Genomic DNA, 14,638 nt, shown 5'->3' with positions numbered 1-14,638 from the left:
TCCTGAGGGCTTCTCCTTCAAGGAGAACTTCTCCCAAATGTTCTGCATGTTCTAGGTAGTATGATTCTGCTCTTTGTGGACTAGACAAAGATCCCCCAAGTCCTGGGGTCAGGAGGCCATGCAGGAAGTGGAGTTAGGGCAGAGGAGCACTGGGGGCAGTAGCCACATCTAGGCTTGGTTTCAAGGCTTCAGCTTGAGGCTAAATAGGTCAGTTCAGAAAGGGTGCTCTGCCCCTAGGATTGGGGTTTGCGGGGGGGTGGTGTCTCATAATTCTTGTTTAAGATCTGCTTGTTATTTTTTAAAGCGTGGATTCCAGATCACATGTCAACAATTCATTGCCTCAGAGCTGAACACAGGGAGGCAGAGCTGCTCTGCCCATCCCCCACTCTCTGCAGACTGGGCATTTCCTTCACTGATGAGACGGGTGCCCTGCTCTCTCGGGGTGGAGTAGCCTAAGAAGTCTCAACTAGGTGCCTCTGCCATGTCTCTTAAATCAATAAAAGACTCGGAAGCCCGGGAACTTAACAGGCATCTTAGAACTTGGCCTGATTCTGGGAAACAGAATAATGGCCCATGTGACAAGTCCTAAGCACTATGTCTATCTTAATACTCGCAAAACCCCCATGGGAGGAGAAACGATTACTATCTTTATTTTACAGAGGATGAAACCAAGGCACAGGGATGTTAAGTCACTTGGACCAGGTCATCAAATGATGTGTGGTAGGGCTGGGACTGGACCACAGGTCTGCCATCTCCATAGCCCACTCGGTTATGGCTGAGGGGAAGAAAGGACCCAGATGAGGCTGTTCTAGCCTCTCCATCTCAAAAAAGAAGAGAACATACCTTTCTCCTTGTCTCCCTCCACTCTTGGGGTTCACCAAGACCAGCAGGGGGTGGGTACCCGGAGTGGGGATGATCTTATACTTTAAAGGCAAAAGAAAAAGAAGTTAGCTGTGTTTCAGCCCACAGGAAGGAATGCAATGAGAGTGGATACTAAGACAGGTCCTGGGAGAGGCAGCTGGGAAGCAGATCCAGGCATGGGGTAGAGGAGGTCAGGAGGCAGTAGGTGCTGCTCCACTGGCTTAATCTGAGGGATTAAGCAGTAAGTGTCTCCAGCCTAAGTGGTTTTTAAGTAGCATTAATGGTGACAAGGGTTTGAGGTGGGGATCAGAGATGGGGCTTCAAATTATTCAGCAATGGTGTGGCTTTGTGCCCACAGCACAAGATTAGCTTTTGTGAAGACACAACTGAAATGATTTTAGAAAATATGGCCATCCGTATGTCCTACACCTAAATAGAATGGAGCTAATCATCACTTCCACCCCCAGCATCTTTCAAATCCACATTTGCAGCCCCAATTTTCCTCCCGAGCTCTGGTTCCACCTTTCTCACTGTCAAAGGGGGTATCTTCAGCCACTGGAACATGCCCCAAATCTGACTTACCTTCTTTCCCCCTAAAACTGGTCCTCTCTCCTGGCTACTATTATTATTCATCCAGTCACCCAGGGAAGACCCTGTCCTGCCAGCTCTTTCCCTGGAATGTCTCATTACCTCCGGCAGCTGCCACAACGCCCACACTGCTCAGGCCTTTCTCACCTCAGGTGAAGCCCGTAAGCTGCCCCCACGCAGTTCTTTCCCAGGTATCACTAGTCATACCACTCCTGCTCAAAATCCTTTAATGACAGCTCATTACCCAGAGGATAAAATCCAAACCTGCTAACCTGGCCTGCAGGGTATTTATGTGTCGCCCCACTCTATCGTTCTCCCTTAATCACTCTAACTTTCACGGCAGTCCCAGCCAAGTCTGGCTCTTACCCTCTAGTGAGTGAATTCCCACCCTGTGGGGCTGCTCACACTGGTTTTGTCTCCTCCTCAATGCCCTGAAATGCCTATTGCCTTCATAGAAACCTTAAGAAAAACTTCTCATCCTCAAGGCCCAATTCAAGACCTACTTCATCTATGAAGTTTTGCTTGATCATTGCAATGAAAACTATTGCACTTGAAGCATATAATATCTTCTGGGTTTCGTTTGGTATTGTTTATTTGCATTTTTTTATTTTCTCAGGTGAAGCGAAAGTGAAAGTGTTAGCAACTTGGTCCTGTCTGATTCTTTGTGACCACATAGACTGTAGCCCACCAGGCTCCTCTGTCCATGTAATTCTCTAGGCGAGAATACTGGAGTGGGTAGCCATTCCCTTTGCCAGGGGATCTTCCCGGCCCAGGGATCGAACCTGGGTCTCCTGCATTGCAGGCAGATTCTTTACCATCTGAACACCAGGGAAGCCCAAATGTCTCAAAACATCAACTGGATATTAAATGTCTCAAGGGCAGGGTGGGAGTGTGTATAACCCTCCTACCAAGGATCCCGTTGCCCCAGAGACAAGTGTACTCAGTAAATACTTGTAGCTTCAGCAGAAGGATACACCAATACAGAGGTGCAGCACTCACTGTCTTATGCCTACTTTTCCATATCTCAAGCTAAAAATTCAGCAAACCCAGTGTCAGATAAGTTGAAATGGACAGCAACATTCTTTATACATTTTAGGAATTTTTTCATCTGCCAAGGATGATTATTTGTGTGATACCCAGAAGCATCTGGGAGACTGAGAAGTAAATCTTTACCTCTGGGGGTGATATTCAGAATGCTGAACAACCTGCGTACATGGACACTGTCCAATCAGAACAGATGCAGGATAAGCAGATAGATGGCAGCTGTGAGCTGACATATCTGCACTGTGTGCGTGTATGTGCATGCTCCATCTGACTTTCTCCCCTTTAAGGTATCGAGAGTGCTACCACATGAAGCTTCTGCCATTACTGTGGCTTATGTTTTATACTCATCTACAAGTTCTCTTCGAATCTTGGAGCATCTCTGGGAGATGGGCAGTGCAGGGATTCGCTATGTCCCTTTTCAAACAAGGAAACTTAAGGGTCAGAGGGAGAGGAGGAGGCCCCAGTGTTCTTTATCTGTTTCTCATTCTACCTTACCAGGCTGTCTTTTCTGTATTCCCTGGCACTTTGTGAAAGGCACAAAGAGAAGTTCACTGGTGAATCCAACTAAAAAAAAACCCCTGAGTTCTTAAATACACATTTAAGGATGAAGGATAACTTTTGGATCTATTTAACTCTTCTGGCAGATCACATTCTGGAGACAGCTTGGCAGTCTTGGAAAACCCAATTGTCTATTTTTAGGCCACATTCTTGTTATTATTCAGGGGGTATGCATATTGAAGTTTTATGCAGCATGTTCCTTAAAAGGTGATAAAGCCGGGGCCAGCTATGGGATCAGCCAACCTCCCTTTGCACCACTTGCCTACAGTGTGGTGGTCAAAGGTAAATCCAGAGACTGGAAATCCAGTGTCTTGTGCAATATAACCAATGAGATAAGAAAGCAGATGTTAAGATATGTTTCTCTGGAACTCAAATCCTGTCCTTCCCTCCACAGCCTTGGACCAGCTTAGAAGGAATGAGTAGACTCAGGGTTTGCTGAGGTACCTGCATGACAAGTTCACCCTTGGCTGACACGCTACCATCAGACTTCCCATCTGGCCTGTCCTGTGAAAAGAGAGGAAAGACAAGCATCCTTTGAAAAAAATATGCCTGCTACAAAAAAAGAAATCAAAAGAAAAACAAATGGTTAATATAAAGAAAGAGAATAGAAAACCAGTACAGCATAGGATGGAGTCTTCAAAGTGAGGCTTTGAACCAAAACAAAGAAATGCTCCCTTTGGGTTCCTCAAAGACTCTCCAGGCCTTTGTCATCACTTGCCCTGACTTTGACTTCGAGACACTGGAAGGAACAGTGTTTCAGAGGAAACACTGAAATGGGCAGAAATCTACTCTGTTGATTTAGAAGCTTGATCTCTGAGAAGCAAGGTCTGAGATTTGGTTTCTATGCTTACCACTAACCTAAATCATATGACACTAAGTCATCTGTCCTGTTTTGTTTTTTTTTTCAATGTTTATTATTCATTTTATTGAAGTTTGTGTCACATACAGTAAAATGTTCAAATCTAAACCTACAGTTCTATGAATTTCTGCATATGTACATGCTCTTGTCACTACTGCATCTTCTGGTATTGTTCTATTGTGACTTCTGATGCCATATTGACTTTGCCTGTCTTTTGAATCTCATATAAATGGAATCACATACCATGTCTTTTGAGTCCAGCTTATTTTGTTCAGCATTATATTTTTGGGATTACCCATATTTTTGCATCTAAGCATGGTTCTTTTCCATTGTGATATAGTATTACATTATGTGAATCTGCCTCATCTTATTAATCTGTTCTCGTGAGGGGTCATTAAGCTTGTTTCCAGTGCTTGACTGTTATGAATAAAGTTGATAGGAACATTCTTGTGCACGTCTTTTGGTGGAATAAATGCTCGTATTTCTCAGACAGATAGACAGCAGGGGACCTGTTGAGTCATAGAGTTTGTGTAACTTCAACTTAGTAGATACTGCCAAATGGTTTTTGAAAGTGGTGGTTTTTTCCTGTCAATTTTTAATGAGAAAGAAGATGGTCAAGTAAAGGGTGAAATGTGAGAAGTCAGTGATCCTCAGCCACATCTCTAAGATGAAAAGAGAACAATTTAAGGTCTTTGGTACTTGGTTTGAAAAAAGGGTCTTCAACACAGGAGACAGAAAAAGTTTCAGATGGGGACAACTGGAGTTTAATTTTGCAGCTTTCATTTCTAGGATGGGGCTGTTGACACCCTTGGAAATCTTCAAAGCAGTGGGAAGTCCATGTTTGGACACAGGAGAGAGGGAGACAGACACAAGGGAGGCCTGGGAAGCCTCGCTGTGCACAGTTGGTGACTGGGGTTCCTTGAGCTGTGATCTGCCTGCAAGGGGCTGGGAATGAAGAACGTGCTTTTCTTGCTGGGCCATGTCAGAGCATTCTGGGTGGCTGGCGGTCAGGATCGTTTCAGTCTGGGAAGTTTTCCCTGACAACCTGACTGCGCAGCACTGACTTCTCTTCAACTTGTGCTGAAAACACAAATCCTGAGTTATTAAGGGAGCCTGCAGAGGGATGTAAATGTCTAAATGCTCCTGCATCTGAAACATGAGCTGGGGTTGCCCAGGCGGGGGTGGTGGAGGTGGGGGAGGAGACAGAGCCCTGTTGTTGGGAGGCAACACTTACCCGGGTAATGGGGCATATCGACGTGGGCAGCAAAATATGGTCTCTGAGCTCTCCACCATCACACAGTGTTGACAATTCACACTTGCGGTGAAACTGGAGGGGAAAAATGAAGATGAGAGTGAGTGAAAGTGTTCAAGGAAATGTCAAGTATGAGAGTCTAGAAACTTCCTAGGGAGGCAAGTTGTCTAGGATGCATTCAAATCCTGATGCACTGCTGGCTTTGGCAGTATAGCTTAGACAGTGTGTGTGTTTGCATGTGTGGTGTGTGGTTAGGGGTGCCAAGTCTGCTGTGGGCAGAGAAAGGAGACCAAGTGCTGCCCATGGCAGCTGGGGTGAAATGGTCCCAGGCAGACTTGTGGGCCGTCAGTGTGGCAGCCGCGGGTGGATTCCAGAGCCCCTCTTGATTATTTGCTCCCTAGGCACTGAGACACTGGTAGGAAGGAGATCTTGTTGAAGAAACTCATGAGATGCTGGAAGTAAACCCCACGGCTCAACCTCTGCATTTTCAGAGTTCTGCGATCTGATTTGGAGACATGTCCTTTTTGAGGCTGATACCTGGCGGTCAAGGGGACAAGATGCAGCACTGAGTCTGATATGGAAGGCAGGTCAGGCAGCTCTGGGTGTCCGGGATGGAAGTGGACATTTGCTGTGGCTGGTGGGCACAGCCCTCTGGCCCAGGCAGTGGGGCTACTGTCAGCACCCTGTCTTCCTCTGACACAGGGATTCTGGTGTCTAATTCTTCTCTCTCTCTTGTCAATGCCCTCGGCTCAGCCAATACCCAGGAGAAGGAAGCTAATGGTCTAGCCTGCTATTCTCAGCTGCCTGGCCACAAAGACAGCAGACTGGCCAGCATCATCTTAAGCAGACCTGGGTTGGGGGTGGGGGACACCCTCTTTCTGGGCAGTTTGATGATTTATTGGAGGCAATTAGACGTCAGGCACTGGCAGCGGCTCTGGGCGCTTTCTCTAGCCTTGCCCACGGAGCTCTGCTCATGCCCCTTGGCAGGATGTCCACTGCTGCCTGCCTGCAGCTTGAGCAAAAAAAAAAAAAAAAAAAAAAAAAAAAACCCACACTGAAAAGAAGCAGGGCTGCCCTGGGCGCCAACCCACCGTCATCCGGCACCACACGCAGTGCCGCGCGGTGACACTCTGGTAGCACTTGATACTTTTGTGGCACCGGTCACACTTGACGGAGGAGTTCCCTTCCACCCATGCGTGCTGCATCACCTGCAGGAGGGAAGGGAAGGATACCAGGGAAGGCTGCAGAACCACGGCCCAGTGCCCTGAGGAGAAGGCCTGGGAAGAACACAGGGACGGGGAGGCCAGAGAGGGCTGGTTCCTGTTTAGCGGGCACTGGGCAGGTTAGCTGAATTGCACAGGGTGGTCTCTCCCTACCTAATCACTATCACTCTAATAAAGCTAGATGAAAGCCACTTTGCCTGCTTTTTCAATAGTCCATCTCCCAGCAGTTAAGCCTCTGAGCAGAGTCTCATCTGGCAGTCCCTCTGTCTGTCTTGCGGACCTCTTTGCAAAGCGATGTGCTTGTGTGTGCCCTCTTTTGGAAGGCTGCTCAGTGCAGGGAAACACAGGAGGGCTTGGTCTGCAGACCAAGCTGATAAGAGTCACTGATCTTCCACTTTACAGCAGGGTGACCTTTGGCCAGTTCCTGGATCTCTCTGAGTCTCAGGGCCTTCATCTGTAGAAATTGGCATAATAAGCCCTACCCCTGGGCTTGCTGGGAGAATTAAAGGAGCCAGCCTATTTGGAAGGGCCTTCCTGGTGCAGCCCTGGGCCTTGGGAGGTACTCTGATCAAGAACTCCCTTTGCCCTTCTTTCTTCTATGGGCCAGTGTGTCTGAACCTTAGCAGCCCCTCAAGACCACCTGGGGAGTTTCTAGAAGTCTTAATGCCCAGCCCTCACTCCGAGTCAAATAAATTAGAGTCCTGAGGGTGAGGCCCATCGTTAGTTTGTTTTAAAGCCCCCTGAGCGATTATAATGTGCAGCCCAGACTGAGAAGCACTCTGGAAGGAAGTTAGAGAGAAAGCCCAGAGGAATTAGTGTGGGTCGTCAGCCCGTGGCTTTCCCATCTTTTTCCTGCAGAGCTGGTTGTACCTGCTTCCTGGCCAGGACCTGCTTCTAGAGCAGCCCAGGAACCTGGGAAACAGCTGGGCATGCATGTGTATACATGTGACTGTAAGTGCAAAGTGACCCATGATGCCAAATTCTGGGGGTCTGAGCACTCAGTTAAGTACCCCAGGAATTCTATAGAACTTTCAAAAATTGTTTTCCACTAGGGCACCCTGAATAGCAGAAGTGGTGGATATGGACTCTGGGGAAATGTGGGGGCATAGCCTGAAGTGCCAACAACAAGCACAATATTAAAAACACATGGAATATTTGCATGACACCATCCATGTTTGTATTAGATAAAAGTTTCAAATTACTTATCAATTAAGTTACTGTGTCCTCCTTCCAAAAGGTTTTTGGTAAAACTGTTGCTCTAGATGTGTCACATTTACTTTGCAGTTTCTCACCGTCTGCTACTCACCCCTGAGGGTGTAAAGAACTCGGTTTGCCAACCAGTTTGTCACCTATATGGTCACAATTAATTTGCTCCAAGATTATTATTATTTCCATTATATATAGAAAAAAAACTATGAGGATTCAGAGAGGTTAAGTGACTGGTCCTAGGTTCCGGCTGCGAAGTGGCCAAGCAGGGACTCATGGCCAGATCTCCTGACTCCTAGCCCATGGGACTTTCCCAACACCACATTGCCTTCTCCCTCCTCTTCTGGGATTAGAAGAGATGCTGAAGGCCTTGGGTTGGCCCTGGAGTCTCAGAAAGCCATGAATGTGCCCCGCTGGTCCCTCAGTGGTCTCCCTCTATTCCAAGGGTGGCAATGGCCGGAGTGCAGGCTCAGGGCCTGAGCCGAGGAGGTGCACCATACGTCCTGGTGAAAGGCATGGACATGGCAAGGTGTGTGCATGGGCATGGTGCGGGAGGAGTACACAAGAGGCCATGTGGTGTCTCACAGGCATGCATGCGTGTCCCTGGAGGTACCCTCTCTCTCAGACTCCTGGGGATGGCTGGATACTACTCCTGCCTGCTCATCATCCCCTGACTCAGATTCCTTAATGGGATCTTCCCTCTGCAACAACTCGGAGTGTCCTTCCCCTGCTAATTTGAAGAAGAGTCTATTTCCAGACTCAGTGAATGGCACCACTAGATGGCCACCTTAGAAACGGGGTAGTCATTTCCAACCTCCCTCCCTCTCTCATCCCCTACACCATTACCACCAAGTCCTGGTGGTAGGATCTTCAAATTATCTCTCAAACTCTCCCCTCTCCCTTTATGTCCTTTTTCTCAGCCAGTGAGACAGTCAGAAGACTCAACAGCTGGCGTGACTGGGGAGCAGTCACTCAGCAGAGACACAGAGGAGAAGGCGAATACAGACCCCAACCCAGTCAGGCCCTCGGCAGCACTACCTCTTGCCTGAACTGTTGGAAAGGTTTCCCCCTCTTTAATCTGATCTCTTTCCTGCACCACAGTCAGAGCGTGTGCATGCTCAGTTGTTTTAGTCATGTCCAGCTCGGTGACCCCTTGGACTGTAGCCCGCCAGGCTCCTCTGTCCATAGGGTTCTTCAGGCAAGAATACTGGAGTGGGTTGCTATGACCTCCTCCAGGGGATCTTCCTGACCCAGGGATCAAACCTGCATCTCTTACATCTACCTGCATTGGCAGGTGGGTTCTTTATCACTAGTACCGACAGTGAACCTAATTTGCAAACCCAATCATCTCTTCACATGCTCAAAGTTCTTTAGCAGTCCCTTAGCTTCATATGAACCTCCTTCCCAGCTCCTCAGCCTGGATCTCCCCAGTCCTGGAGCACATCTCCTGCCTTTCCCTCTGAGCCTCCTCTATGCCAGTCACACTAAACCAAGTACAGGCCCCAGAATAAGCCACGTATCCATGCCTTCACTCTTGAGGCTTCTCCAGTCCAGAGTGCCTCGTCCTCCTCGATTCCTTGTGAAATCCTGCTGACTGGGGTTCAAGACACAACTCAAATGCCATTTTTGTGTGTGTGTGAAAGCTTCCTTGTTCGTCTCTCCTGCCTGCCCTCAGGCCCCATGCCTCAACTGTAAGTCCCACCCAGTGCTATCTATCTACCGCACAGCTCACTGCATTGTGCTCTGCTTATGTGCCTGTCTCCTCCCACTAGACTGCAAGGTCCCCCAGGCTGAGGACCCCCTTATGACCCTCACACCCCCGGGAACAGGGCCTGGCACACAGTGGGTGGGTACTACGGAGATGCTAAATGGATTGATGGATGGACAAGATGGTTTCAGGGTGGTCCTCGAGGCAGAGAAGGGACAGGATGAAGCTCCCAACGCCCCTTCCTGTCCAGGAATCTGTGGAGATGGACATGTTGCCCGGGACACAGCATGCAGTAGAATAAGGCAACAGGTATCACCAACCTCGCCGCCCCTTTTGGTTTTGGAGTTCGTTTTGATACACGCGGGAATGTTTTTGGATACACAGCGTTCGTGGACAGTGTATTTACAGTCTGCAAAATAAATGAATAAATAAATAAGAATAGTGCCTGTGAGTGACCACCCAGGGAGGGTCATCCATCCTTCTCCCCTCAAGCGGAGGCCCAGGCCTCCCTCCATGGGGCAGGGGACATGTGGAGCTGGCCTTGCCTACTGGAAATTCAAGTCTCCAGTTTTTAACTGATAGGAATCCACGGTTATCTCCCAGGCATGCTTCTGCACCCTCCACCCCGCCCACTGCCTTTCACCGGTGAATGCAGCAGGAAAACATCCTTAGAGAATGTGAGGCATCACCCTGGCTATGCCAACAACACAGTATTGAATGTCGGGATGGTGGGGAGTAGAAAGCAAGGCCAGGGTCTCCCTAACTCTGCAGAGAGGCAGACCTGGGCCTGAACTCTGGCTCTGCCCTTTGTAACTACCCAGATGATCTAGGTTATGTGCCTTCACAGCTCTGAAATTCAGAGTGTTTTACAAGATGGGAATAAAAGTAGCTTTTACTTTGGGGAGCTTTTGCAGCATTAAATGATTTGTATAAGGCACCACTTGGGCAAGTCAGAATAGCTATTCCGCAAATGACTTTTATTGTTGTTACTACTTACTACTATGCCACAGGCCTAGAACCTACTAGGAATGAGGCTGGGTCTATGATAAGTGGGTGAGAGCTGGATATGAGAGGGTGCTGGAAAGACCGGCGGCCCCTTCTTATGCCTGCTGATGCTTGTTCGAGGTAGACACTGGGCCCAGCTCTGCTATGATGTCTTTTGTGGTGGAGGTTGCCTGCTGCCTGGCTCCCATGTGCATGGCAGATGAAACAGTTTGGTGACCTACACTGTACCCGAGGGCCCTCCCCACAGCAGCAGGTCCCCAGTCCCTGGAGGGTTCAGGCTGAGTGCCTGCTCTCTGCATCCTGAGGTGGGGGCAGGGGTAGGCAGGCAGGATTCTGCACCCATACACCCTGGGCCTTGCAAAGCCTTTCTGTTGCAGCCCTTCCCCTCTCTTCCTGCCCCCCAAATTCACTCACATTCCCCCATCATCCCTTCTCTCTTCCTTCCCCTCCATCTCTTTCTTCTGCTCTCCTTTCCAGGCTCCACCCCTCCTTTCTCATGTGTGTTTTTTTTCTCCCCTCAAGTCTGACTTCACTAAGTGGATTTTTAACATTTCATTTAACAATTCATTTTCAACAAATCGATTTTTAATTTCCATTGTATTTATGAATATTAATTTAATTTTAAAAAAACCCTCAGGTTCTTCTGACCATGCAAACATTCACTAGCAAAATGCAACTGAAATTAATGAGATGCTTTTTAGCTACCTGTGAACTTTAATAACTTTTTTCTAGGGAGTCAGTGGCCCATGACACGACTCCAGCAGAATAATATTCATCCATTTGATGTGGGTAGAACAAGAATAGGACATGGAGGTCTTGCTCTACTCCCTGCTGTGGGGAGAATATGGCAGGTCCCTCAAGCTAGGAAGGAGAGATGCCTAAACTTTCCTGGGACTGGCTCAACCATGTGCAGAGCAAGCTAGTTCCTGGCAAAAAAGGGGTTGAAGGAAGTTTACTCACAGATGCAGCAGAGACCTTGCTTCCGCACACCCATGAGCATGATGCGGCAGAAGTTGCAGTAGGTTGGTTTCTTGAAGTGCTTCAGGGTCCAGGCGTGCTTCCCATCCCCCTTGGAGCCCTGAGGGGACAGCAATGGGATGCGGTACTCAGCAAGAAGCCTCTTCTCATATTTGGAAGATGAGTTATTCATTTAATTTACTGATGTAAATACTCTGAGTAGAAATACAAATAAAAACAAAATCCTTCATGTGCGTATGTGTCTATGTTCTAAAATAAGGAAAAATTAAAAATTAGGACTGAATGGAGTATGTGTGTGGGAGATAAAATTAGCCCTCTCCTGCATGGCTGGTGAAATAGAAATCAGAACAAACTAACTTAGTTATCTTTCTTTTAACTTCGTCCTTTCTTTTTTCAATCATCTATCTATTATCTGTCAAGCATCTGTTTATTATGTCAATCACCATTTATCAATTGTCTATTACCCATCAATCACCTATCATCTATCAACCATCTTATCTATCTATCCATCCATTCATCCATCCATTTCTCTATCTAAAGGTCCTTTAAATGTTTATAACTTTCAACTTGCAAATTTCTTTTTCTGGATTCTATCGTAAATAAACTTTTGAAAGATATATGAGCATTTTTGTGCTCTATCAGATGTTGAGCCCAGCATTATTTAAAATAATGAAAAACTGAAAATATCCTAAAGCTCTCAAAAATGACCAAAAGGTTTGAGGTACATCTCTATGTGGCCATCAAAAAGATATTCATAAGAACCTTGAATGGCTTGGGAATGTGCTCATGATGCTAAGTGCTAAGACAAAAAAGCAGAATACAAATTTGATGACATATTATGATCTCAGTTTTATATAACGATACACCGGATGGAAAAAAAAAAGTGACCAAATTGTTATCAGAGGTTAGTTATAGCTAACAACACCATGGATTTACTTTATTCTCTAATTTCTACTTTCTCTGTATTTGCCAAATTTTTTACAGTGAGGAGGTACTAGTTGTATAATCAGGAAAAAACTTAGCTTAGTAAAAATACTGTACTCCTCTCATCAAACTTTCTGTACATAGAAAAAAATAGCAAAGAGACAGAGAAGGTTAAATCCTTTCCCCCTGGCTTGGCTCAGAAGCAAATTCATCCTTATCCACCAGATAAGCCAAGCCTGACATAATCACACACCTTCCCAGACACCAAAGTTCCCACCTTCTAGCCCCTGGGAGCACAGCCTCACTGGAGACTGTGGTTTCAGGAGCATCCCTCCACATATAGTGTCCTTGAACTTTTGTCATAGACTCCATCAAAAGAGTAACATTGACTTAAGGGTAGTAAAAAAAAAAAAAGGAAAAAAAAAAAGTAATGTAAGCTCGTAACGATCAAGAGTCAGGTACATGGAGTCCAACGTGCTGGACTGAAACCTACTTATTTCTGGCCCCTCTGGTTTGGGCTGGCCATGGTGGCCAGACCCATTCCTGTGCTCGACTCCTCTGCTAATGGTCTCTAGAGAAGCCCATGTACTTTTTCAAATGCTGGTCTCCTCCTGGGGCCACAATATGCTTTTTTCTTACCACCTCAAAACCCTGCTTCTTCCAAAACCTGAGTTTTATAGGATTAAAGCCTTATCATTTAATGGTTTCTACTTTAGTAAATGGGTTCATTAATTTATTAAATGATTCACTAAAAGACAGATTCATTCATTTTTTTGACAAACATTGACCAAAAGGGATTTTTTATAAAAATTAAATGAAATATAAGTGAAAAATGAAAACTTTTATTAAGTTCTTACTCTGCACTAGGCAGTAGGGAACACAAAAATAAGTAAAGAGTGTTTTCTCACATGTGAGGAGGTAGATTTATACCTATTCTAGAAATGAAGAAGCAGAGACTCATAGAAGTCAGATAAACAGCCCAAGACCACACAAATATTAAGTGACTGAGCCAAGCCAGTGGTCATACTGGCTTCCAAATCCATGTTTCTTCTTATATCTCCACCAACCAGGGTTTTCCTTCATGGACAAAAGGGAAATTACAGTATTCTTAGCAGACACAGCCCAAAGGATGGTCATCTGACCTAAAAATACCTTTATGAGCAAAATTAATTAGCTGACTCTCCCTTTCTCAGATACTGTTTTCACAGATAGAGGGTAAGAATCAAAAGGACCTTGACTTGGACTAAGTAACATTTCTGCTTGAGTAATAGCACCATCATGTGGTTCTTTTATTTTTGCACATTGGAGGCTGCAGTGTTTGGGAGTCCTGTACAACCAGGTTTTATGCTGAGCCTACAGCTCCTTGGCGACAGATTGTTTCTCATTTATCCCATTCAGAGAGCTCCAGACTTTTCAGTGGCCATAAGTGGGTTTTGATAAAAGCCAAACAAGCACTGTGACTTACAAGACATCGAGGAATGTTTTCCCTAGAATTCTAATTAAGTGTAAAAACATACAATATAGTGCATATTTTCAAATGAACACATAAAACATTTGATTCATGAAAACCAAATGCACTTTTGCTTTTGTTTGCATTATTCCTGATGTAAAGTATGGTTTTAAACAAGGTTCATTTGGCATCGGGGGGAGACACTGGGGAGAACGTTGGAGAAATAATGTCTCTTCCTCTTCCAGCCATAAAAAGTAGAACCCAAACAAAGAGTTGGTGGCAACTTGGGCTCAGCAAGTCCCACCTAAGAAATAGAACTAGAAATTGGTTCTTTGTGATTAAAAAGTCCCATCTCTATTCTTATGTTTTAGAGAAAAGGAAAAAAAAAAAAAACAAACCTGGTGTGTTAGAACAACACTCAAGCAGAACTACTTTGATTCAGGTATCATCTTGAATTTTAACAGCAGAAAGTATACCATACCTATCTGGGCTCCCCCAAGTCCTAGCTCATGTGGGTTTGGGCACACAGTAGGTTCTCATCACTGCATGAGAAGTGTGCTGTTACTGAATATGGAAGATGGTCTCTGGTACCAATTAGGTGTGTGACCAACCGCAAGTGCCTTTACTTCTCTAGTCCTCAGTATGAAAAAAAAAAAGGGATAGACCAGGGATCACCAAATTCTCTTCCAGCTCTGACCTTCTAGGGTTCTAAGGATAAAGGAGTTCCTGGTTCATTGATTTCTATTAGTACATGGAAAGACCTAAACATGCTATGAGATAATTGCAGGATTCTTAGTTCTAAACTGCAGAAGTGTCAGATGGACATTTCACGGGCAACAATGTCAGCTACAGGCCAACCTAGCTGAACCTTCTCTTCTGTCCCTCTCTATGCCATTTCAGTAATTTCAAACAGGTGTTGTTTACAACCCATGTGGCCATACTGGTAAATGCTAATGCTGCCATTTGCATTCCTAGTTCTACG

At 45.9% G+C, this 14,638-nt stretch overlaps 1 protein-coding gene across 2 annotated transcripts in view; it reads right to left on the bottom strand.

Moving 5' to 3' along the window:
* The window catches only part of DGKG (diacylglycerol kinase gamma), a 210,574-nt gene that overhangs the window by 105,814 nt on the left and 90,122 nt on the right, over positions 1–14,638 (bottom strand). The window contains exons 10-15 of one of the 2 annotated variants that reach the window (XM_070466271.1): positions 11,265–11,382; positions 9,620–9,708; positions 6,254–6,370; positions 5,145–5,237; positions 3,496–3,555; positions 844–923 (exon numbers count right to left, since the gene is read on the bottom strand). In XM_070466271.1, coding sequence (XP_070322372.1) covers positions 844–923; positions 3,496–3,555; positions 5,145–5,237; positions 6,254–6,370; positions 9,620–9,708; positions 11,265–11,382 — 557 coding nt within the window. The remainder of the gene's footprint in view (positions 1–843; positions 924–3,495; positions 3,556–5,144; positions 5,238–6,253; positions 6,371–9,619; positions 9,709–11,264; positions 11,383–14,638) is intronic. The other variant, XM_070466272.1, reaches the window with a different exon arrangement.

The sequence above is a fragment of the Odocoileus virginianus genome, chromosome 4, assembly GCF_023699985.2.
Source record: "Odocoileus virginianus isolate 20LAN1187 ecotype Illinois chromosome 4, Ovbor_1.2, whole genome shotgun sequence".
Taxonomy (NCBI): domain Eukaryota; kingdom Metazoa; phylum Chordata; class Mammalia; order Artiodactyla; family Cervidae; genus Odocoileus; species Odocoileus virginianus.
The sequence above is the reverse complement of the archived record's forward strand: the minus strand, read 5'-3'. Positions and strand labels throughout refer to the sequence as shown.